We start from the raw sequence: 26,738 nt of genomic DNA, 5'->3' as shown, positions 1-26,738 counted from the left end.
CTAGGAGATTAAAAGGATAGTGAATGTTTTCACTGGCTAAAAGCCAGCATGGAAAAAATATATATATAAACTGCTAACTCTATAGAGCAAGAGCTGAATTTCTTTTCAACTCTTGGTACATTATAGCAATGATAGGGCTGTGGTTTTCAGGGTATCTATTTCTGTCCTTCAAAGTTTGAGCCATACAAGACAAGAAGCCAAAAAGAGTAAAGGAAAAAGAGGTGGTCTTCATTTGTAAAATCATCTCACAATGAAAGCCAACAGGGCTATCATCCTAAAATGCATAACTTAGTAGATATCCGGCTAGAATTCCGGGATTTCTGATGAGACCACATTATCAGGAGGGATAATTCATGAATTATTCTTAACATTAATTTTCAGAGATCATCTGACCATAAAAAGAGGTGACAGAAGAACTGTGTCAAATTAATCCAAGTTAAAAGAATCGAAGTGTGGTAATTTGCTTCAACATCGGGCCCTGTTAGGAAGTAGCGTAAAGTCCAGTCCCTAACAATTAACACAAACATGCGTTAAATTTAACTTTATGAAAGCTTCTCAGTCTGTTCAGTATTTTTAGCCTCAACTTCCTCAGATGCCATTTAAGCTCTTACATTTGGGGGCTGTAATAAGAAACAAATACTGGGAGCCATGATAGTTGCTATTTTGAGCACAAATTCACAGCCCTAAATAAATTTTTAGATTCTTTTTTGTTATTAAAATTACATATACTGTCTGTATAGCCACAAACAAAATCAACACAAAGCAAACATACACTCTGTAAGTGTTCCCTCTGCCTGGAATGCACAGCCCTCAACCCAAACCTAACTTACCATCAAGTCTCAAAATGAGCATATACTTCCTTAGGAACTGGCTTCCCACTCGCCCAACCCCTACCCCAACCCAAGCCGGTTTGAGTTGTTTCATAACGCCTGCCACACTGTCCCTTACGGTAGTTAATAGCTACCCACTTCTGCTGCACCAAGTACTCTCCATACACTGCATCATTTAACCCTACTAAGGTTGGTGACCTCTTGCTCATTTCATACATGAGGAAACTGAGACTCAATGTAATGAAAGAGTTGGCCAAGATCACAGCTGGGAAGCAACAGTCAGGATGAAAATAGGTACATCTGCCTCCCAGCCACTGCGTAATATATAGCGTCACTGTTTACCGCATTGTGTGGCAACCTCCTTGACAGCAAAGAACACGGCTTCTCATCTGTCTTCCCGGGTCTAGAACAATGTCTGGCAAACTGTAGGATCCTGTTCAGTAAAGGCTGGCTGTTAATGTAGCCTGGCGCACACAGAACCTAAGTTTAAAAGCACCTGGTCAAATTGCTCAGTTAACACGTACTAGTTGTAACACCTTTGGGATCTGTACACTTAAGCCATGACGTCATGACAGATGTGCACTATACAATGGGTTTGCCTCCCCTTTTTATTTCTATTCCCTGACAAGAAAAGGATGTAGCTGTGCCAACTTTCTTCTATCACCACACCATCAGAAGTTCAAATAATGAATTTAACCCAAGGCTGCTTTTTGCCTTTTCTGCTCTAACAATCCCTGCCAGATTTGCTGGTTTGAAAGGACAGCTTGGACGTTCACTCTATCCTCCTCCTTAAGTCACCTGTCAAAGCAGCGGTTGTGTCAGTTTAGAAATACATGGCCGGATGTCATCAAAATTACATAATGGCAGCATGACTAATTTTTCTTCAGACAGTTCAGAGTGAGGCATCCAAGTTCAAGGTAGAACATTAAAAAAAAAATCCCATCTATACAGTAAGTATAAAAGTAGAAAGGTTAAGAAGTTGAACATGCATGGAAAAAAGCTCTTGGAACAGTTGCAATGTAGACCTGAATTTAAAAAAAAATCCATAAGCACCTAAAACTTCTTAATTCTGTGGATAAAATTTTATTTCAACTATTCCACCTTATGAATACAGCATGTATCTCCATGCCTGGTAGCTCAATTTAAAATAAATTCTTTGCATTGCTGCTTTAATTAAGACTATTATACTTCATTTTCCCAGGAGCTATTACTTAATATGAAAAGTTCTGACTTTTTTTTTGGAATTAGCTTAGTTTCCAACTGGGAAAACTAAGACTGTACATGCAGTCAGAGAGAAGAAACATATAGGAAGAAAGACAACTGGATTCCTTAAATGGCTCATAAAGGGGAAAAACAAACCCAGTCCGACCAGACTTACGAGTCCCTTTTGGTGATGGGAAATACTGACCAGGTCAAGGTAAAAGGAAAAAAACCAAAGCCTTTTGACACCCTCACTGTATCACAGTTGAGAATGTCTGTGATGGCTGAATGGTTTACATACTGGAGAACTGAGTTACGCACGCTTCTTTACATTTTAATCAGTGTACAGGAAATAGAATCTAGTAAAGATGATTACATATCTCTATCTACATGTAAGTTTAATTTATATTAAAAAGTTACATGAAAACTTTGATTATGAAATTAAGGTCTTAGAATTCTAGTCCCAAAATTCTAAAAGGCTAAGGAAAGACCATTAAAAAGCTACACATAAATAATCTTGTGCAGTTCTTAGCTAATTTCTTTACAAAGTAAAAATAACAATGATAACTCTTGCACTGTGGAACAGTTGTACAGCCCAGAATCTGCTTGCCCTTGGTGTCATTTCTTAGCTGTTTGGTACTTAATCTGAATCTGTTTCCACGTCTGCAGATGGAGAGGGGAAATTCTTCAGAACTGCTGTGGGAATTGAGTGAGACAAGGACATGTAAGCACTTTACAGATGACAAGGGAAGGAGGACATCAGGTCACAAGGGATCAAGGGCCCCGGGACTCCCTTGACTAGCTCCTACCCTTCTACCTGCAAAGCACGTGCCCACATACTCCTTCCTCCTCCACACCACTGCTGGCACCCCAGTCCAGACCCAGTACCTGTCCCCAAACTACTCGGCTTCAGGTGAGAATGGCGGTCTCCTCTATTCTCCACACCTCGAATCTCACCCCCTGCAATGACTCTACCCTTGGTGTTCCTGCCAGATCAATCTGACTCCATGGGCCTGTCACGGACCCCAACGCCAGACTCTGCAGTGGTGCCTCACTGAATAAGACCTAGCCTCCTCAGAGGAAGACAAATCCTGTATGGTATCACTTATATGTGACATCTAAACAATACAACAAACAAAAGACACACACTCACAGAGAGAGAGAACAAACGAGTGGTTACCAGTGGGGAGAGGGAAGGGGGAGGGGCAAGACAGGGGCAGGGGAGCAAGAAGTACAAACTATTAGGTATCAAATAAGCTACAAGGATATATTGTACAACATGGGGAATATGGCCAATATTTTGTAATAACTGTAAATGGAGCGTAACCTTTAAAAATTATAAAAAAAATAAAATAAAATCAGAGCCAGTCTCCTTAGGAAGCACTGCAGGCTCTCCACCGTGCTCCCCAACACACCACTCCCGCCTCTTCCTTCAGCTCCCCTCACAGCCCAGGCCTCCAGACAAAGCAGAATATTTGTCATTTCTTAACGTGTAACTCTTTTCTTTTCCTCTCCCTGATTTTCTTTACTTTCTGCTTTCTCAGGAAATACCTTCCTCCACTTCTTTTCTAAATCCCACACACTCTTGAAGTAATAAGGGCCGCGCACCTCACGCATCAGGCTGTTTGCTTCTGCCCTGTCTAGCCCCTCCCCTCCTCCGTATCAAAAGCACCCTTTGGAGTCCGAGGGAGGCATGGTACTGGAATCCTGGGACTCATCCCCTCCACCCGGACCAGGCTAAGCTGAGGAGGGTAGCAATACAAAAGCAAGTAGAAAGAGAAGTAAGGGATCTGGGTTTTGTTCTGTTCTGCAGGACCTCTACCTCCTTCCCCACCTCATCTTGGAACCCACACCAGGGTGAGACTGGGTCTCAAGCTGTGATGGAAGGAGCAGAGACCCGGTACAAGGCCTCACTGCAGCTGGAAACGGGCAGGACCAAGAGGGTATGAGAAATCAGGCTGGCACTTAGCTTGCTTTAGAGTCGAAATCATAAACTGATGGCCCACACAGGCTGACCTGGGTGCCCAGACATGCCATGGCTCTTATAGTATCCCATTAAATCTTCACATCATTGTTCACATTCAAACTTTTGAGCAATTTTATATTAAAGATCATGACTTTCTACTTCTTTTTAAGTCCCTAAAGGTGGCAACTCTACATATCCACATGGCAACAACAGGCTACCGATGGAGCATGTATGTCTCCAGTTCACACAGGCCTCATTGCTCCTATGTTTCTTCAACTCTGCCACCCTCATTCATTCGCCTGCTTGGCCAAGTAGACATCTCTGTTTCTCCTAACGTTGAAGGCCCTACTCTAACAGGAACGAACTAGCTCAGGTCTGTCTCATCCTGTGGGGAGGACAGAAACAGCTGACAGGATCCCCTTCAATACTGGCTACTATCTGGAATGGAAGGCAGCCAAAGACTTTGGCTCACTTGGAGAGGGCTCCCTTCCAATCCCGTACACAGCTGACCCTTGAACAACGAAGGGATTAATCCGCATGTAACTTACAGGCAGCCTCTGTATCTGCAGTTCCACCTCATCCACAGATTCAACCAACCAAGCACAGTGTAGCACTACAGTATTTCCTACGGAAAAAAATCCACCTAGGAGTGGACCTGCCCACAATCAAACCCACATTGTTCGAGGGTCAACTTCATGTATACCTATAGCAAGGGGAGGCACATGTTTTCTCTGAAGAGCCAGAGAATAAATATTTTGCCTTTGCGGGCCACATAATCTGTTGCAACTACTCAGCTCTGCCATTATATCACAAAAGCAGCCATAAACAATACCCAACTGAAGGAGGATGACTGTGTTCCAATAAAGCTTTATTTATGGGCACCAAAATCTGAAGTTCATATAATTTAAATGTGTCATGAAATACTATTTTCCTTTTGATTTTTTTTCAACATTTGAAGATGTAAAACGCATTTTTAACTCACAAGTCATACAGCATGGATTTGGCCTGTGGGTGGTAGTTAAGGTATTTTCTTAAGGGATTTTTCTCCTTTGTATATTACAAATACTTATATTTTGTATACTATCTTTTGTCTTATCATTCCTGTTACACAATAAACTCAAGAGCCAAGGTCAAGTCATATATAGTCTCATAACTCTTTGCTGATTCTCTTTTAATGCCTTGCACTGAGAAGGGATTTGATTTGTGTCTGTTGAATAAATATCTGCTTGCTTGTTATTTTTCAGTATTAATTCCTATTGAAAGAAACCCTAACCTGCAAAAATAGGAGTCTTCCATGATTTCCATTTAACATATAAAGTATTATTCAACTTACTTCATCTAGGTCTCAGTATCACCATGCAACAGGACTTTCACTCATTAGGGTAAATAAAATATTTTCTCTTTGTTCTCCCAAATTTGTCTTAAATATATACATTTTCCTGCCTTTATCCACTTACTTAAAGAAAGTAAACATACAGTTACTTCCTTAAAAATTCAGATCAATAAAAAAAATCTCTAAACTGACTTTAGATTTATTAAAAGAGGCACTAACCATAGAAGTTTTTTTAAAAGCCATAATATCAAACCGTGTAACTAACCTCCTGGGGGTTCTTTTACACCGCTCAGCTCAGAAACTGCAGATATTAACAAAAAATCTTATATAAATAGTACAGGAAATACAATGTAGATTTAAATTGGATATATGTATATATATACGTATATATGTGTATATATATACGTATATATATACGCACACACATATATGTAAGTATTTAAGAGAGCAGCAGTGGATTTTGAGCCATCACACACCCGTAAGATACTTCAAGTGATTTTTTTGGAGCAGAATAACCATAAGATCTTAATCATTTGTGGCAATTAAAAGGCATTTGTAAACCATACAGGAAATGCTGCCCCCTAGAGAGTATTTTAAGGCAACAAAGAATGTTTTATACAAATGTAACCCAGCGATTATGACATAAGCAATCTAAAAAATTTTCAGAGATTAACACTATTTAATGATTAACAGTATCCTAGAGGAAACACGTGTCTATGGAGTTGATCGGAATTTGATTTTCCTCCCTTTAATGTTTATGCGCATACACAGCATCCTTCCATACAAAAGTGTATGTATAAACCCACAAATGCTCTGAGGGTAAATAATACAGATAGATACCAAGAAGGTGCCAATTTAAGACTGGGAACCCAGATTTAGGCTCTGATGAAGAGGTGTGAGTAAAAGACATTTGCTTTGCCTGGTGGAAGAAACCCAGGAGAGTGAGGCCGAAGCCTGGCACACGGGGACCTCCCAGCAGAGTCCTGCTCTTTCCCACACACGTTCCAGCTGCAGCCCCCACGCGTCAGGGCTCCGAAGCCCCTCCTTTCATAGGTTAGCTGGTATGCAAGGAAGCAGTCAGCAAAAGCAGGTACCAAAAGTACTTCGATATTTGATCTGAATTCCACGCTACTGAAATTTCCTGAAAGCACTACGGTTGTTCCATTCTTTGAGACATTTTAATTGTGATGCGGAATTGACTAGGAAATGAAAAGTTCAAGCACAATTTAGAAGGAAGAAGAAAACAGAATTATCTCCTGGCTGGGGAGCAGGGAATTAAGTGATCATATTAGGGAAGCAGAGAAATCAATTCTGGAGACCAGCTGACTCGGGTAGGAAAGGAACTGTCAACTAGTTTTAGAGGCTGTAGAGCAAATCTCAGGGTCAGAGAGCCTATCAACTAAGTTTCACTGATGAAATCATGCTCCTCTATGAACTGCCTCCTGCCTCGCACTCACAATATTTAGAACACTTCTACCCTCCTATGTCCAATACTACCCATCCTTCAAGTCCCAATTCAAATCTCATGTCCCAAATGAAGCTTCATCTGATCCCCAATGAAATGTCACCTCTCCCTGTTTTGAACTACTTAGCTGGCATTTCGTGTAAGGTGCTCACCACTGCCTACCCTGCATTTTACACTTGTGATGGACGTCTTAGCTCCCCTACTCATGCAGGTGCTCCCTAACACAGTACAGGAATCTAATTCAGTTTTCTGCTGCTCTTCATATGTACAGGGCGCTTTGTACATAATAAATAGCTTTTTAGTAGGTACTGACAAAATACCTACGGAATGAATAAATCGATGGATGCATCACCAATGTACAAGTACTTCAGAGCAACAGGAAATTGAGGAGGAGCCGATAATCTGAAGTCAAATAAGGCAGAAGCTCCCCTCTATAGGAGGTTACATGTCTTACGTGACTTAAAAGCTCAGCCAATTTTCCTGGCTTTATGTTTTTGCCCGCTGTATTTCTGCTTTGAGCTACTTATTACGAATGTAATTTTTTTTTAAACCTGGTAGCTGTGTTATTCCAGGGCCCCCATTAGAATTTTAAGTTCTCTGAGTGCGAGTCGCATCCTTCCTGCTCACTCCTTCATCTTCAGACCCAGCTCAGCACCTTGACGTAGCAAGTGCTCAACCAACACTTGTTGAATAACCCTCAAAATCATTTTACATAATGCACTTAAGGAGGAAAAACTAAAAGGTCTAATGGTTCCTTAAAATGTCCATAATAGAGAAGCCACAAAAACTAAATACAGATAAATGTCAACACTGAAAACTCCCAGTGATTTCATCTTCTAGTTTTCAAGTTAGAGTAATCTTTACAATTCAATTAAAAAGTAGCATTTGGACTTTTGATTAAATAGAATTCAAACACTAAAAACAAACTCATCTTCCAGGTTGCGTGAGGACTCAGAGCTCACACAACATACTAGCCATAGCTCAGTTTCTTGAACAATCATTTTCCTTAAAGGAAAAGATCAGCCCCCAAGTCCTGTGCTGTGGTTCTTTTCTTTCACATTGATTGTGTTATTACAACTATGTACAGAAGAGGTTAGTAAAGCAGTCATTTCTGAAAAATTGATTATTGAGCCCAGTGAGACTAATATGTAAGGGTTATTAATTATATGAAGTAATGCCAGCTTTTACTTGGTAACAATAACTAATCTCCAGAAGCCTGTTTCTTAGGTTATAGTCTGCCATGCAGCCACTAGGCATCAGACCCCAAATGTTCATGGAAAGGCAGGTTTCTGGTTAGCCCTAAAAACAAAACAGAACCAGAAATAATAATACCTTCAAATGTGTATTTTCATTAGCCAAAAAAATTTATACAACTGTCTGAACAAAAAGTATAATGTTTTCTACAAAATGGTGAATAAATTTAAAACACAGATGTACAGGGGTTAAGAGTCCAGACTTAAATAAAGGAAGATCACAACACGTACAAAGAGAGACCACAGGTCGGTGAACCCCCAAGTGCTCATCTCACCCAGCTTCAGCAAGTACCAACTCATGGCCAGTCTTGTTTCCTCCACACCCTGCCCACTTTCCCCCGACCCACTCTGGATTATTGTGAAGTGAATCCTGGCTTCATATAATTTCCTTTACTATAACTATTTCAACATTTCAAAGGGCACAGTCTTTGAGTCAGACAGACCAGGAGTCCAGTCCAGGCTCCGCCAACTCCTAGCTGGGTAACCCTGCGCAAGTGCAGTGAAGTTCCTTGAGCTTGTCTTCTATCTGCAAAATGGACACAGAAATCCCGACTTCTCAGGAAGACAGTGTGGGTGAAATGAGGAACTGAGCCTAGCGCTGGCACACAGAAAGGAGTCAACAGGACGCTGCAGCTAGAATGCCTACTGTGTTAGCACGTTAAGGCAGGACTCTCTCTGACTCACTTCCAATAAGGCTCACAAAGGACAAAAGAGATATCGAGTGTCCCCATATAGTAACAAGAGATGCTAAAACCCTCTGTGCTAAGCTTGGAGAGACACTAACCAAAAACTGATTTATGACCCCTTAGAACAATATTCACCTCCGGGAATTTAAGTGTAAAGAGGTCCAGAAAGTCTCTTCGGATAAGGTCGCTGGAGTGCTATGGGGTTTCTACCACCACTCAGGAAGGAGAGGAGAAGGTACTTTCCTACCACCTTAAACCCCCAAGAGAAAGGGGGTTTTGGGGGGGAACCCTGGAGAATGTAACCTACCTGGCCCGGAAGCTGTGGGGATATAAAGCCTGGTGTCTGACCCGAACCTGATCACAGGCCCCCAGGCAGCAGCAGGGAGGAACAGCCCGAGGCCGAGTGGAGGGCGGCTCTGGAAGCAAGCAGTGCTGTGCAGCAGGGCAGCGGGCCCCTCCCCACTGCTGGCTGCCCAGCCTGACGCAGGCCCGAGCTGGGGAAGGCAAGATTTATTTTTTTAATCAAGTTCAAAGGAAACACTTTGAGTACTGAAATCAGACTCCTCTGATAATCTAAAGCAATAGAAACAGTTACAGAATATTTATCATATATTATAGGATATATGTGTGTGATGTGATATTTATAGGATATAGATTCCACCCAGAAACAATCAAAGAAGGACTCCACAGAATGAGCTCAAAGGGGGAACGGGGAGAAAAAATTAAGTTTTTCCCCTTTTACCCCTTGAAGTTTAGCCCTTTCAATCTAACAGTTACATTATATGTTCAATAGCGGCACAAGAGTATGAAAGAAGAGTAAAGAATCCCTTTAGAAAGCTGAATGAAACGTAGACAGGAGTACAAACGGTAAGTTGTATAAACAATGTATAATCAAATACTAAACTATGTCACTTCTAAAGAGAATAAAATTTCTTAAGACATATTAGAAAAGCTGTTCTCTTTTGATTCCTTTTGTTCATTGATTTTTCAGTGAGTAACAGCACCTAAGTGATGCTTCCATGAAGGATTCTTCCCACTCTTCTCCGAAGAATGGAACAAGGAGGAGGAAGTGAAAATTGCTAAAGAGACAAGAACAGACAGAAAAAATGGGGATGATCATGTGCCCCAAGAATGTCAATTCAGGGAGAGCAATTCCACATGCAAGGCCCTATGTTAAGCACTAAAATAACACTTACAGGGACGAAGTAGGTTTTCTGGCCTTGCAGGAATTTGAGCGAGACATACAGTAACAGTGAGAGATGAATGTACAGTCTTCCGGGGTGGGGAAGGTACAGCAGAGAGAATGTAAAATTGAAAATAGCCAAAGGCCCAGTAAAGAGTCTTTGTAAAGGCCTCCGTGAAGTCAGGTAAAGCAAATTCATGGCTGTTTAAAAACTGAGCTCTCAGTCAATCTTCTGTGGATTCTGACACCAGCCTTCCTTCATTGGTTCTGGAAGCGTGTTTCACTTAAGTTTGGTATTTCTTCTGGGGCAAGACTTAGTTATTACTTTCAACTATGGAAGCACTATACTGACCTTTATAATAAAAGTGTGATCACTCTTTTGAATTACAAGTAGGCACGAATTCATTCTTGGAAAACATTAAATGCCAAACCAGAGCTACCTGCACGTAAATTACAAGGTGTCTAAACAACTGAGACTCTTCCATGGCATTAAAGGCACCCCAGTGTCACCCACCTGTATGAACAAAGGTTTCAAACCTCATCCAGAACTTGTCATCCCCTTAGCTTATGGTGTGAACTCTAGACAATGCAGCTCTCTGTTTCAGCACTAACGAGCCACAACCTAAATCAGCCACAGAACATACTGTGCATGATTTATAGACGGCTGGTATTCATTTTCAGCGTGCTACCTCAGGTTTTCTGTTGCTATTACAACATAGCTGATAAGCCTATTTTTTGTCAGATAGATAATGATGGAAAGTTAAGTCTAAATTTTCAATTCCAACCTACTAAAACTGTGAGTAATTGACTACAGTGTAAGTCAAGGCAATCAAGTTTATTTTTGGTTATGAATCACAGAACTGCTTACTTTTCAAATAAAAATCCAGAGAACTAGATTATTTCCCAGAATGAAAAGTAACAAGTAAGAGGGTGTGTGTGCACGCGTGTGTGTGCATGCACATGCACGTGGGGGTTTTGCCAGTTTTCCATCTCGAAGCCATGATATAACAAGATAATCACCAACTGCATTCTCACTGTTTAAATCTATGAATAATGCGTGGATAATCTAGCATGACTTAAACAAGAAATTAATTGTGATGTAACTCAAGTTCAACAATCAGTCATTTACAGTAGATTAATTTTTCAAGGTAATTTTTGCAGTTCAAAAAATATCTTGGACAGAAGGCAAGAAGAAAGAACATGCAAAAAAAAAAAAAAAAAAAGCAGTTTGTTTCCACTGTTAAAGAAGACAGATTCCTCAAAGGTAGTAGCTCTGCTGTCCTATAATCAACAATCCTTTAAAATAAAATATGGCCAGTCTGAACCAACAGGATGAATAAAAAAGTATCTTCCATCTAACTATGATTCACTTTTACAATTATTATCTACTTTGAAAGAATCTACTTCAAACATGACTTTTTCCCCCAGAGCAAGAAGACTATAGGTTACACAGAAGTCAAAGAAAAACCAAGATAAACCTCTAGGAGGGATAAAACCTAAGAGATGTGATTCTTCCCATTAAGCCAATGAAGTCACCTAGATATAAAGGAAAGAACTTCTTCCTTTCTTTCTCCTTCTTATCCTCAAGTCTGAAAATTAAACCCCCAGAAGCATTTTTATCTAAGGACAAAGAAATGATAAGACTCCCAGAGGAAAAATATAAGAAATGACCATAAAGTACAGCAAGTGACTTTTGAATAAATGTGCCAGAATTAAGACATACAAATGGATGTTGCCCCTTCAAAGTCATTACCTTGGAAACTATATACTTAATCCAATGATGCTGTTATAGGCACTTTGGAATTTGTTTCAGAGCTTAGAATTTGCCACATCCTTAAAAATAGCAAATATTTGTCTTTTCGGGTTTGATATAGCAATAGTCAAAAGTCCTCAGAGTAGCTGTGCTTTCTTTGCAAAGCCTTTCCTGATCTCCCAAGTCCAGGTTCCATGCCCCCTCCTATGATCACTGTCCTTCCTCCAGCAGAGAACTTTTCACTCAATGTTGGAATTGCTTACTTACTTACCATCTGTCACCCTGGCAAAACCGTAAACTTCATAGGAGCAGGGAACTTATTTATTATTATACTCACAAGCCTAGAATAATGCCTAGAAAATTACAGGTACCTGAATGACACAGAAATACTGCACGGTACAATCTACTATAACACAAGATGGTTTGGGAAACTGTCTCTATATACCCTCCCCACTCCGCTCTGAAAAGAGTACCATACTTCTCTGTGTGATTATACACCTATATGGAGGGACTATTACTTTATATAATACCGGGGAGGAAAGGTGGTTGGATGGGATGATTTTCATTACTTCTTTTTATATGGGAAAAAAAAAAAGCAAAAATCATGATTATATCCTCACAGACTAAAAGTGTTTAACTTTTCACTCTCAAATTTGCAAGCATAGTAACATCTTACCTAGTTGCAACACCTTTATAGTGTCTCTGTAGGCTTGCATCACCAGCTTGAAATGGCGGTAAAGTGGATAGCACAACACTCTTCTTCCAAAAGACACCAGGATTTCATGAACATTAGTCCAAGTCTGTGAAGTATCATTTAAATGAGTAATCGTTTCCATATTACACAAAACAAAAGCACACAATGAAATGTAAAACAATTCTCAATTAAAAACTAAGTTTGGATCAACATGAAGCCAAGTGGAAGACAAATACAAAGCCGTGAAGTGAGACTCTTTCTGTAAACCTTACAATAAAATTTTTATCTCAGTCTTTGTAATTTCTCATACTTTATCAACGTATCACAAATGCTCCTTAGAAATCACATACGTAGCAGGAAAGTTTTAAAAAGTCTTTTAAGAATTACCAATATGAATGTAAAACACATGGCACTAACAAAATACAGATGCACATAAAAGACATTTCTAAATGATATATGTTTCATGTTTTTGTCTTTTAGGACCATTCGAGATAATGCAGATGAAAAATATAGAACTCTGTAGTGAAGTGTGTTCTCAGTTCCCCCTTCCCCCTCTTTTGATTTTTTGTTTTTTGGGGGTTTTTTTTGCTTTGGGCATGAGTAATACACGGTATTTACTTCAGTAATTTGCTTTCACTTTTTAAAGAGAAAACTACTCATTTCTGGAAAAAAGGCTTTATCCTGAATGGTAATGGTTAATGGTAATGATACCATTAACAATGCAAAACTTACCAAAAACACTAAACAAAGGTATTTTCTACAAAATTGTTTTTTAATTCAGTTTTGATTAAAAATGTATTAAAAATGTAACCCACATATAAAAATTAAAATATAAAATTAAAAGTAAGGGAGTATACATCACTTCCATGTATATTCATCCTTAACAAATGAGTGATCTGATTATGAATACTGAGTACCCAACAGAGGATACTTTATACCTAAAAAGGAATGATAAATTTCTAAAAAATTCTGGCAAAAAACTAAACACTTATAGAAGTTTCACAGAGCTAGTTACATGTCTGGCAATTCTAAGTTATCTCAAAAACAATAAAAATGTCAAAATAAAATCATAAATAGGTGAATCTCTTCATGCAGACTTTTATAACTAAACTATGAAATTATCTAGTCACCAACTCCTTTGTTTTCTATATTGGAATAATCAATGCAATTATTACAAAAACCAGTTTCTCCATTATATGCTGATTATGGAAATATGTAGAACTCAAGGGAAGTCTGGAGAACAGCACTTCTCCATCTTAAATATGCATATGAACTCCTGGAGATTTTGCTAAAGATTCTAACTCAGAGGGTCTGGAATGGGAGTCTGACTCTCCATCAAGCTCCCAGCAGAGGACACTGGTCAAGCTGTTGGTTCATGGACATTCACGAATAGCAAGACTCTTTGCTAAAGTGTTTCAGTTCCTATTTACATGTTATCTATTATTTGAATAAAGTGATGCCATGAAACAACTTTGATTTTCCAACTTAAAATGTACACTGTCTAGGATTCAAACTGGAAAAAAAACAGAAACAAAACTAGTTGCCTTAATAGATGATGCAATGATCAACTGTTTAAATAAACACTGTTTTAAAGCTTCTGCTTTGATGGACAACAGTGTGTTCAAAACTAGTAAATTTATTTATTTTATTTTTAAAAATATTTATTTATTTTGGCTGCACCAGGTCTTAGTTGCAGCATGCAGACTCCTTAGTTGCGGCACGTGAACTCTTAGTTGTGGCATGCATGCAGGATCTAGTTCCCCGACCAGGGATTGAACCCGGGCCCCCTGCATTGGGAGCGTGGAGTCTTACCCACTGGACCACCAGGGAAGTCCCAGAACTAGTAAATTTAAAGATACCATTCTTTGCTATATTTGGTGAGCCTTACACAACTATTTTCTACAAAATAGATATAAAAGCAATTATTACTATATTATAAGAGTTATCAGATCTAAACATACTAACTGTAGGACCTAGGATAAGTTATTTACGCTATATGATTTAAGTTTCCTCATCTGTAAAATACCAATAATTCTATCTCACAGACTTCAATAGAAAGGAATAGGTGAAGTAATATACATAAAAGCCTTATTAGCACAGCTCCTGGTGGTAAGTGACACTTAACGGTAATATCACCTAGGTTTTCTGCCCATCTTTGAGCTCTGAGCCCCAATATATGCCGACTTACATACGCGCCTCAAACTCAACCCAACATCTTCCTGCAAGGGACAGTATACCCATTCCTTCTCCAAACGTCCCAGATACCCTACAGCTGGCCTTATTAGTGTACTATGATTAAAGTAAAAGTAACAGGGCTTCCCTGGTGGCGCAGTGGTTGAGAGTCCGCCTGCCGATGCAGGGGACGCGGGTTCATGCCCCGGTCAGGGAAGATCCCACATACCGCAGAGCGGCTGGGCCCGTGAGCCATGGCCACTGAGCCTGCGCGTCTGGAGCCTGCGCTCCGCAACGGGAGAGGCCACAACAGTGAGAGGCCCGCGTACCAAAAAAAAAAAAAAAAAAGTAAAAGTAACAAAATTAAATCAGTTTTATTAAAAAGATGGAAAAAAACTTTGTACAATAAAGCTATCACTTTTAAAAAGTCAAGGAATTGCTTGAATTACCCCAAATGAGCTAATAACAACAAAAAAATAACTCTGAACAAACAAAATCTAAACAACTGCAACTGACAATCATACCTCAAACCAGCAGAGTGTTGGACTCAGTTTTCTGATATTCCATGCGGATTCAACCTTTAATTGTTTTGAAGAAAAGGATAGTGTCACATTAGAGGTAAAGTCATTCAAAACTAAAGCAAATATATCCACTTATTCAACTAATATATAAATAGTATTGACATATGTAAAACCTAAGAAGCATCTATGACTGCAGGAAAATAATGGCTTTACTGATGTCAAGGAGATCAAAGGCAAGTTTCTGTCTACTTTCCCTGGAAATTTATAAAGTAAAGCTGTTGCACTGATAAGAGTACCAGAACACAAGAGCACATAAGCAAGGACTCTGAAACTAAAGCAAAGCAACGCGTGCTCAATTTCTGTCCTTCTCAACTAGGTTACCTGCCTCCCAAATATGCTATAAATACCAAAAGACTCAAAGATAATGTTGAAGTGCTCTTTCTGGCACTTAGAAAGCTGCTCAAGAATTTGGTCTTTGAGAGAATGCCTGTGAGAATAAGTGCATTCTAGAGAAGATCCTGAAGTTGCAAGACTTCATGATTTCAAATATGTGAATCCAAGAATCAAATCAAAAATGCGAAGTTAGGGCTTCCCTGGTGGCGCAGTGGTTGAGAGTCCGCCTGCCGATGCAGGGGACACGGGTTCGTGCCCCGGTCTGGGAGGATCCCACATGCCGCGGAGCGGCTTGGCTCATGAGCCATGGCCGTTGAGCCTGCGTGTCCGGAGCCTGTGCTCCGCAACGGGAGAGGCCACAACAGTGAGAGGCCCACATACCGCAAAAAAAAAAAAAAAAAAAAAAAAAAATGCGAAGTTATATCAAGCATAACTAAACACTCTCACTCATCTTCTCAAGCAATATGAAGCACTTTTTTGTCAACGAAAACATTTTCCCTGATTATGGTATTCTAAAAAGATGAGCGGAAACAAAACCCATTTTCAGTTATAGTATGCCCTTGTTACACTCATTAATATTCATTTTGGAGACAAATGCAAATCTCAAAAGTCACCTTTGAAATTTTCAGAGTCCGAGCAGCAAAAAGTTTGGCCCATATCAAATCCTTATCCTAACACTATGCTCATGCTATGACGGTGAGTGAGAAAAGCAGGTTAAATAATAGTATACACATTATAACCCAATGTAAAAACACATACACAACGAAAGAAGCCTAGGAGAGAAACATCACCTTGTAACTGTGGCTACCTCCGATGGCTGAGATGACAGGAAATTTTAATTATTTTCTTCCTGTGTGTATTTTTCTTTACAATGATATGAATTATTTGTGTAATTTAAAAAGAGGGAGGGGGAGGGGCATGATGGGGTAGGAGATTAACAGGTACAAACTACTATGTATAAAATAAATACAAAAAGATAGTGTACAGCACAGGGAAATACAGCCAATATTTTATAACTTTAAATGGAATAAAATGTATAAAAACACTGAATCACTATGTTGTAAACCTGAAACACTGTAAATCAACTTTTACTCCAATTGAAAAAATTTTTTAATAAAATAAATAAATGAAAAACAGGGAAGCATATGCACAGCTCAAAAATAATCCCTTGGGGCTTCCCTGGTGGCGCAGTGGTTGAGAGTCTGCCTGCCGATGCAGGGGTCACGGGTTCATGCCCCGGTCCAAGAGGATCCCACAAGCCACAGAGCGGCTGGGCCCGTGAGCCATGGCCGCTGAGCCTGCGCGTCCGGAGCCTGTGCTCCGCAACGGGAGAGGCCACAATAGTGAGAGGCCCGCGTACCGCAAAAAAAAAAAAAAAAAAAAAAATCCCTTGAGCAATGACTACTATAAACAGATGCAGGGACACATTAACTGGAAAGTTTTTTTTGTTTTGTTTTGTTTTGTTTTGTTTTCCAGCCTTGTTTTAAATGTATGCCATCAGTGACATAGGTGAGAAAGATGTTTCGCTCTTCATTTACAAAATCAAGTGTGGTTTAAGAAGAGATACAGTACAGTCTATATTTTTTAAAAAAGATCATTTAAGAAACAACATACTTTACAGAAGGATTTACTTTTACAATAGGATTTTACCGAATACCAAAAAGATACCATCCAAGGTTTTAAAAATCTGATTTACATACAATTTTTCAGAAGTACACACACTATTTAAATTGAGAGCTTCCCTGGTGGCGCAGTGGTTGAGAGTCCGCCTGCGGATGCAGGGGACGCGGGTTCATGCCCCGGTCCGGGAAGATCCCAAGTGCCACGGAGCGGCTGGGCCCGTGAGCCATGGCCGCTGAGCCTGCGCGTCCGGAGCCTGTGCTCCGCCTCCGCAACGCGAGAGGCCACAACAGTGAGAGGCCCGCGTCCCACAAAAAAAAAAAAAAAAAAATTTGAGGAACACCTGCAGATAAATGCTCACATTCCTTTCTTTATAAAATACTGTATCTTACGTCTGTTAACAGACAGGTCGGAGAAAGACTAGAAATGGGTATAGTAAAGTTTACCCCTTGCCAATGTCAAGTGTCGTGTAGCAACAGCCCTCTCATTTGGTCAGTTCATCTCCTAAAAGAGATGAGAGCTCAGGATATCCTTTTTCTCTACCCTCAGCTTTACTTCCATACTCTGCTATTTGGCAGAGACTAAAGCCAAGAGAGAAGAAAAAAAGACCAAATAAAAACATTATTGGTACCCATCACCAACACACCTGTGCACCTCCGCCTAGAGCGTCACTAAGTAACTAATCACGACTGGTCTCACTCATGACATTAATACAGTTTACTCCATACAACAGTCTATGCCAACCGGCACAGACACATGTGCACTTACATTCTTCTCTCCTTCGGTGACACGAGTTTCATAGCAATATGCCAGAAGGATATCAATCAAACTGTAGTACACTTGACGACAGGCTCTCTTGTCCAGCAGGTAAGATTTATTGACAAATTTTCGCAGCTGATATTTCTCTTCTTCAGAAAAAGACACTAGAATAAAATGCATTTAAAAATTAGTTCCATTACGTGCTGTAAAACCCCCATTGCAGAAGATTTATCAAAATTATAACTTGGATTACAGAAGCTGAAATAAAAAGTTATTTAACTCTGGACATAGAAACAACTTTTTAACTAGACGTCACAGCTTTATTAAGAGCTATGTATTTGATTAAATCCTAGTAGGGCTAAAAAAAAAAGAAAAAAATGTCTAAACAATATCTATTCCTTATTTCCAGACCACCCCCCCAGCCCCTGATCTTTTCCCACTACACTGTTCTGTATTCAAGGCAGCTAAATGACAGAGTTATTGACTTTCAGATAATTTACATTTTGACAACAGAAAACATATAAAAGCTAAATCAAACACTCTGTAAATATTCATTATCTACTGTGAAAGTTCTATACAAAGAAACAGAAATATTCCCATGTATTAGTCAATTTTAAGGGCATAGTATTTTTAAATTATTATTTACACAGAGAAACAAAGTTTTACATAAACATGCAAATGTGACCATACCACACATATCAGACTTCTGGGAAGAGGAAGTTTCCTTTTCTCCTTTTGCTTGGCACCCTGTTTCCATCCTTATCAACCACCTCTCCCATGTTAAAAAAATGTAATATATATCACTTCATATTTTTCTTTACCATCAGACACAAAAATGTGTATACAAGCGAGTTGATACTGTCCCCCCCACCCAGAGAATTCGATTTTTTTTTTCCATCTAGCCTATCTCACTCAACAATACCTCTAGGAAATCCCCCCAAGTCACTTGGTACTTAGCTAATTTTGTAAAAGAGTAGAATAGTCCATGGTGTAGCATGCTCTATCCAACCACTCCCCCTACTGATGGGCACTCACTCTGCTTCCAGCTTTATGCCACTGCTAATAATGCTGCAATAAATGTTATATTATATGTCACTGGATACTGGAGGCTTTATTTCCATAAAACATATTCCCAAGAGTAGATTTACTGGGTCAAAAAGTTTATCTGTTTTTAAGAGATACTTTATTTAAGGGCTACAACTCTCCTTTCTAATGGTCATGGATAGAAGTTCCCTTTCCTACACATATCTCTTGCCTGCTCCCAGCAATAAATGCTTTTTTAAAAATCATTTCCAGGGGACTTCCTGGTGGTCTGGTGGTTAAGAATCCGCCTTCCAATGCAGGGGACGTGGGTTTGATCCCTGGTCGGGGAACTAAGATCCCACATGCCGCGGGGCAACTAAGCTCGTGGGCCACAACTACTGAGCTCGCGCGCCTCAACCAGAGAGCCTGCGTGCTGCAAACCACCGAGCCCACGTGCTCTGGAGCCCGCGCGCCACAGATAGAGAGAAGCCCATGTGCTGCAACGAAGAGACCACACGCCGCAACGAAAGATCCTGCATGCCGCAACTAAGACCTGATGCAGCCAAATAAATAAAAATCAAAAGAAATTTTAAAAATCAAAATCATTTCCAATTTAATGGATGCGAAGTGACTGTGGTAAGAAAAATTCTAAAATGACCCCCAATGAGTCATATCATTTGAGTGTGGGCAGGACCTGCAACTTGCTTCTATTTAAAAAAATATGCCAATGGTGTTATAATTATTATGATTATGTTCCATTATCAGCAGACTGGAGCCAGAGACTTGCCTGCTGATTTTAAAGAACTATGATGCCATGTTGTGAGGGGGCCACATGGCAGGGAGCTGTGGGTTCCTCTAAGATCTGAGAGTGACCCCGGCTGAAAGCCAGCAAGAACATGGAGGGCCTCAGTTCTACAGCTGCAGGAATCAAATTCTGCCCACCATCATGTGAGCCTGGAATAGGACCCTGAACTCCAGAAAGGATCATGGTTGCTAACACCTATTTTTTAAAAAAAGAAAAAGAAAAGATGGCCCCAGTTGTTTATATCCTTCCAAGACCCTGAGCAGAGGACCCAGCTAAGCCATGCCTGACTCCTGACACGTGGAAACTGAGTCAAATTAGAACTGCGTTTCTGTTTTGCAGTAACGTGTCATGCAGCAAGAGGAAACTAATACAGTGACATATCATTGTTACTTCAGTTAGTATTTCTCTAACTGCTAAACTTTGAACATTATTTCATAGGTTTGTTGGCAATTTGGATTTGTTCTCTTGTAAATTACCCATGAGAATATATCTTGCCCAGTTTTTTCTGGATGGCTTGTCAAATATTTAAGAACTCGGCTATTATGGACATGAACCCCAGTCATCTCTCCAAGTCTACGGCATCTCTACTGACTTTGTTTAGGGGATCTTCTGCCAATGAATTATTTATGTTTGTGTGTAGTCCAGTATATCTATCTTTTTTTTTCACCAGACTATGAATTTATAGCCTTTGATAAGGTTTCCCCAATCCCTGAATTGTACATGGAGTCTCTCAGCTTTTCCTTAAGATCTACTTGTTTTCTCTTTTAAATTTAAGTCTTTAAAATGAAATTGAGTTATTTGTAGTGAGGTGGATGGACCTAGAGTCTGTCATACAGAGTGAAGTAAGTCAGAAAGAGAAAAACAAATACCGTATGCTAACACATATATATGGAATCTAAAAAAACAAAAAAAGGTACTGATGAACCTAGTTGCAGGGCAGGAATAAAAACGTAGACATCACAATGGACTTGAGGACAAAGGGTGGGAGGGGGAAGATGGGTGAAGTGAAAGTAGCATCGACATATATACACTACCGAATGTAAAATAGTTAGCTAGTGGGAAGCAGCCACATAGAACAGGGAGATCAGCTCGGTGCTTTGTGACCACCTAGAGGGGTGGGATAGGGAGGGTGGGAGGGAGGCTCAAGAGGGAGGGGATACAGGGACATGTGTATGCACAGGGCTGATTCACTTTGGTGTACAACAGAAACTAACACAGTATTGTGAAGCAATTATACTCCAATAAAGATCTATTAAAAATAAATCAATAAAATAAAAAAATTTAAGTCTTTATTCCATCTGAAAGTTATTTTTTCAAGTTTTAAGATTTTCGTTAATTCCAGATGAAGAGTTAATTGTGCCAGCACAGTCTGTTCAGTAATCCACCTTTTCCACTGTATTGAACCACAGATTTTATCAAATAAATCTGCTGCTTTTCTTGCTAAAAACTACTTCCAAGCACTTTCGGGTTTTGTCACCTGCAAATATAATATTTTTCCTCATTCCCAATAAATTACTGACAGAAGAGTGAGAAGCTATTTCTTTTTATGTATCCGTCACCTTACCAAATGTTGGCTACCCAGACCAAAGAACTAAGATATTTAATAAATGCTAATGATTAAAAAAAAAAACACCTTTATGTCTATATTGGGAAGGCAAGCAAGTCTAAGACTGTAGTTCCTTCCAAGTTGCCTTTAATGCCTACAATTTAGGTAAGCGATCATAAAATATGTATCCTCTCAAGTTAACAAAACATGAGCATTATCAGTTCCTCATTACTATACATAGAAAGTAAAATACGTCTTGTCTTAGAGCAAGATTTACAGAGAGAGTAACAGCTAATCACATAGATGTGCTGAGTTCCTACTTAGTATGAATAAAACACAGCCTACTAGTTTCTTAGGACAATTTTTAAAGAAACTTAAGCATCTAGATATATTGTTACCTCTAAATCAGAGCGTTATCGATCTCTTCCCTTGCAAAGTAATCCTTAATTTTCCTTCCATGTCCTATCAGACAACCACTTTCAAATTCACTTTAAAAGCTGTCCAACCCAGTCAAGAGGAGCATTCAGCTTCTAGTGCCAGTGCATATCAAAGTAATGCCAAAATAACTTGGAAGCCTTTTTCTCCAGGTTTTAGAATTGTCCATTATATGCAGGTCAGGACAGGCTAAACTGCTGTATCAGACAGACCCAAAATACGGTGGTTTCAGCAAGACAGAAATTTTTCTCTCATGCTGTTAATCAGAGTGAACGATCCAGGATGGGTGGGCATCAGAGTCTCCACCATATGACTTCCATTTATGGTCCAAAATGCTGTTCCAGGTTTTAAAATTTTCCAACCAATGGGAAAGCAGAAGAGGAGGACAAACACCTCCTTTCTAAAGACTTGATCCAGAAAGCGCACACAGCACTGCCACTCACTGCCCATCATCAAAGACTTAGTCTCATGACCACACCCAGGGGCAAGGAAGGAAAGGAAACTCGGCTGCTAGCCAAGTGGGCATGAGCCCAGCTCTAACTCAGGAAGCCTCTTTTTAGAAGGGTTAATAAAAGACACGTGTCTCTGACACCTTCTCAGAGACCAAAAATTACTAAACTGCCTTTTTAAATATTCCCAAAGCACTCTCTTGATACCTAGTCAAGTCCCAGTCCCTTTCTGTCTCTGCTCAACAAAAGATTGCCCTTCTGTTCATCTCAACTGGGCAAAAGCCAGAAGGAAAAGAATATGACTGATTACTCCCACATAATGGTCCCTTTTCACCTATCGTTTTCCAAACTCACTTCTGTACTCTCTTAGGAGCCTTAAGTTTAACATGGCTTCTTTTAGCTGTAAGGCTTCCTTCCAGCACTTTTTAGCAGCCTATTCTCTGGGGGAAAAAAATCTTAAATACACTTACTTGATATTACAAGAAGCAATATTCCTTTACTCACTAAAATACATTTAGTGCCAAAAAAACCAATAACAACAAGGTTTTGACATAAAATATGTATTTTTTTCAACCATGTTAAAAACCCTATGTTTAAAAAAATGTTTTAAATGTATTTGTACAAGCATTGCTTACATAAACAACAAATAACTATGTGAATGTATTTATTTAATTTGCTGGCCAGCAATATAAAGAAATGGGTATATTTTTAAACTTAATGCAGGCAAGTGTCAAGTGAAGCATTCTTTAAAGACTGACATTCAGAAAAGAAATTCACGTGACAGATCAACTGGGTGTTGAGTGTCCCATTACGGGGCTCGTATGAAGATTTCTCAATTTAAAGAGAAGCTTTCGGTTCACTTAAAGTGGTCTGATGTAAGGAAACTGTAAGAAGGAACATTTCTTCACTACATGAAGAACGTATTATCTCACAAAGTATTTGAAGACCCCTAGAAAGGCTGAGACAGTATTCCTTCCCTTAGGTACAGTTTTGGAGACGTTCATTAGTTTAGCTAATAGGAAAGTGCCAGGTGTCCGTGACCACAGTATCTCACTAGAGGAAAAGCCTTTAGATCCTAGTTGGTTAATAAAGACTTCTGCTTCCATGGAAGTCTGAATCACAAGGTAAACGTGCCCAGAACCGCTGAACGACACATCAACTCATCCACATGTTTACTCCTTACTCTTTGGTCATCACACCTGTATGTGTTCAATGATCTGTAAAGGATGACCTGGGAACTGTGGGTTCTGATGTTACATGACCCACAAGTAAGTGCTTCCACATATCACGGGTCACTTCCCACAACTGTACACACAAGGAAGGCCGACTTGAATGTACTCTTCTGAATTCTTGAATGCTGGGCGCCCCTAACTTTCCTTTAAAACACCACCACTGGGACTTCCCTGGTGGTTCAGTGGTTAAGAATCCGCCTGCCAATGTAAGGGACACGGGTTCGATCCCTGGTCCAGGAAGGTCCCACATGCCACGGAGCAACTAAGCTCACACGCCTAGAGCCTGTACTCCACGACAAGAGAATCCACTGTAATGAGAAGCCTGTACACCACAACAAAGAGTAGCCCCCGCTCACCGCAACTAGAGAAAGCCCGCGTGCAGCAACGAAGACTCAACGCAGCCCCCAAAAAATAAATAAAATTAAAAAATATATATATAGGGCTTCCCCGGTGGCACAGTGGTTGAGAGTCCGCCTGCCGATGCAGGGAACACGGGTTCGTGCCCTGGTCTGGGAATATCCCACATGCCGCAGAGCAGCTGGGCCCATGAGCCATGGCCGCTGAGCCTGCACGTCTGGAGCCTGTGTTCCGCAATGGGAGAGGCCACAACAGTGAGGCCCGCGAACCACAAAAAAAAAAAAAAAAAAAAAAAAAAAAAAATATATATATATATATATATATATATATAAATAAAATAAAATAAAATTTAAAAATTAAAAAAAAATGAAACACCACCACCTTTTTCTGAGTGGTTTTGAGTACCATTTTGGCCTAAGTACTTCATTAATAATACACAGAAGTATTTAAATTCTGAAATTCAAAGAAACCAGAGATCATAAATAACAATAACAACAGCCTGGGAAATCACGAGAGAAACCAAAAGTCTGAGCTCCCCCAGGCCTTTTTTATTAGAGCTGTAAATAATATCACCCAAAGGGGATCTTGGAGAGGTTTGCACACAATCAGGTCTAACCAAGCAGCAACACTAGAAATAACTACAGACACGGTGCCAGCAATACTTGGATGATGGCCACCACAAGTAACATTTGTCAAGCATTCGTATGACTTAGCTACCTGACAAAGCAACTTTGCTATATATTAATAGTTCACAACATTCGGTTAATTATACTTCTATACATAATCTACAGTCAAACAAAAGCCAGCTTAAAGCTCAGTTCATTTGGGGAAGAAACTGGTGCCCTAACACTGAAGCAAAGGGCCCAGGACCAACTCCCAACATAAAAAACCCCATCAAAACATTTGAGGACTACCCAGGGGCTCCCATCAAAGTGGAAAGTGACCTTGTCACTTCACTTAGAACATCACTTCGTTTTGTTACTTTTAAATCTTCTCTTCTGCCCAATTCCCCTCCCAAACATCCCTGTCTTCCATGGGTCAACAATTAAATCATCCATGATCTGGCTCCTCTCAGAGGAATGCAAATGCATCGCATTGTCCACTTTCTGGAAACAGATCAAGGGAATCAGAAGAAAATGTGCTCCATTCAAACCCTTGGCCCACATGGGCAGCTCCACAGTGCTGCAGCTCTCAGGGCTGATGCTGACAGCTCTGCAAACACTGGTGCCAAACAGGATGTCCCTGGTAGGAAGTTCATTGACTATAAATGTTATGTGGTGTCATAACAAGCAATCGTGTGCCAAGATTCCTGGGCTGAGATTAACCACTGAGAGACAACATGGGAAATGCGGGAAGTCCATCCTCGTGAAACCAGAGCTCAGTGCGAGTACAGCATTTAACACTTCCATTTACAAGCCTTTGGGGAGGAAGATCCGGATCATTACAAAATTGAAGATGGCAATGAAAGTCTCCGTGTTGTAACTCAAGGCGACGATGAAAATGACAAGTGTCATAACCTTGTCTTTGGCAAGGCAAAGATGCGGGGCAAAGTTCACTACCTAAGGCTTATCTGGAAATCAAGACAATCCAGCTTAACAGTTTATGAGGAGGAATCAAAGGTGCACCCCTCACCTGCACCATTATATATACCTGGCAACGTGCCACTGCAGTGACAGAGAGGAAGGCCTGGGAGGCAAAGAAGAAAAAAGAGGAAGAGGAGGGAGGGGAAAACTACAGCAGCATCACACTGCTTGAGTGAGCTGAGAACTTTAAGGTTTATTTTTTGGTTTATTTCTTTTCTCTCCTGTTTGAGCCTGGTTCGACACACTTCAATTCATGCCTCCAATTCTGGGTGTCTCAAATATTTGAACAAGAAAAAGAAACTGAAAGAGGAATCATGTTAAAGAAGTTCCCCTTAAAGCTGTGTAAATGTATAAAAATTATGATTTCAAAAGGAAGCCAGTTAATTCCTGGCTCTCCTGCCACTGATTTACTCTATGATGACAATTTCCAACACTTACAGTATGCTAAGGATTTTAAGTACATTGTCTAGTTCAATTCTCATGACAACTCTGTGAGGTAGGTACAGGATTTCCACAGCAACCCGGAGAAGTTGCAGAGTCACACAGCCAGCCTGTGGAGGAGCAAGGCATTAAACCCAGAAACCCATATTTACCTTCTATGCATAACCTGATACTTGGCACATTTACAAGAGGTACTTTCTGTACAACACAGAATTCAAGTTGTTCTACCTTTATCACATGCCCTTGCTGTTTTTAAAGGTGATTCTTAGAATGAATCACCGTAATAGCTAGCAGAATATGAGTGTGCCTGAAGCACCAGTCTGGATATATGCCACAGGTCAGATAAAGATAAAGGGTCAGGAAGGCCAATGGTTAAAGGCACCGACTGGCTTAACCTTCTGTTAAAATTACACATAGAGAACTAACTCAAAGCACGGCTGACACAGAAAACAGGACCTAGAACAAGCTGCAACTGATCAAAGCAGAGCAAGTTAAAATTCAAATCAAAGGTAATGCCGTCTCTTGATTTTTAGGGCAACTAGCGCACCCTTGTGGACAGAAAACTTAGCTACACAACCACCAATTCCTCCCCAGACCACTTCAGTAAAATACTGAACCCAAACTGGGGAAAATGATTCACTAGAGAGCACTGATGATTTAAGTTTGAGCAAACTTTCTGAGCAGATCCACATGGCATATACAGTTAGCTATCTAAATTGTGGTAGCAATCTCGTACCTGAAAATTCGCCTACATGATGTGGGAGGTCTCTGAAAGATTCTTAAACTCAAATCAAATACAAAACCAAGGATTTGTCGAAAACAATGTAATCAAGAATCATTATTTATAAATGAGTTTGTGTTGTGCAATATAGAGTCCATTCCAAAAAATTACAGTGGCAATTTTTCAACCTGGTAGAGATCACCTAAACTCTAATGAAACCTAACAACAAAAATATTTACTGCAATATTTATTCTACAAATATTTATTGAGTGTCTATTACATAACAGGTTCTTTCTAGGCTCTAGAAATAGAGCAAAT

General features: G+C 39.9%; 1 protein-coding gene across 1 annotated transcript in view; it reads right to left on the bottom strand.

The window, feature by feature from the left end:
* SHQ1 (SHQ1, H/ACA ribonucleoprotein assembly factor) overlaps window positions 1-26,738 on the bottom strand; it is an 87,200-nt gene that overhangs the window by 40,478 nt on the left and 19,984 nt on the right. The window contains exons 7-9 of the mRNA XM_082639798.1: window positions 17,838-17,992; window positions 15,060-15,113; window positions 12,346-12,469 (exon numbers count right to left, since the gene is read on the bottom strand). Of these exons, the coding sequence (XP_082495924.1) occupies window positions 12,346-12,469; window positions 15,060-15,113; window positions 17,838-17,992 (333 nt within the window). The remainder of the gene's footprint in view (window positions 1-12,345; window positions 12,470-15,059; window positions 15,114-17,837; window positions 17,993-26,738) is intronic.

The sequence above is a fragment of the Mesoplodon mirus genome (assembly GCF_964341445.2).
Source record: "Mesoplodon mirus genome assembly, chromosome: 12".
NCBI lineage: Eukaryota > Metazoa > Chordata > Mammalia > Artiodactyla > Ziphiidae > Mesoplodon > Mesoplodon mirus.
Note: the sequence above shows the minus strand (reverse complement) of the source record. Positions and strands in the feature narration are given on the sequence as shown.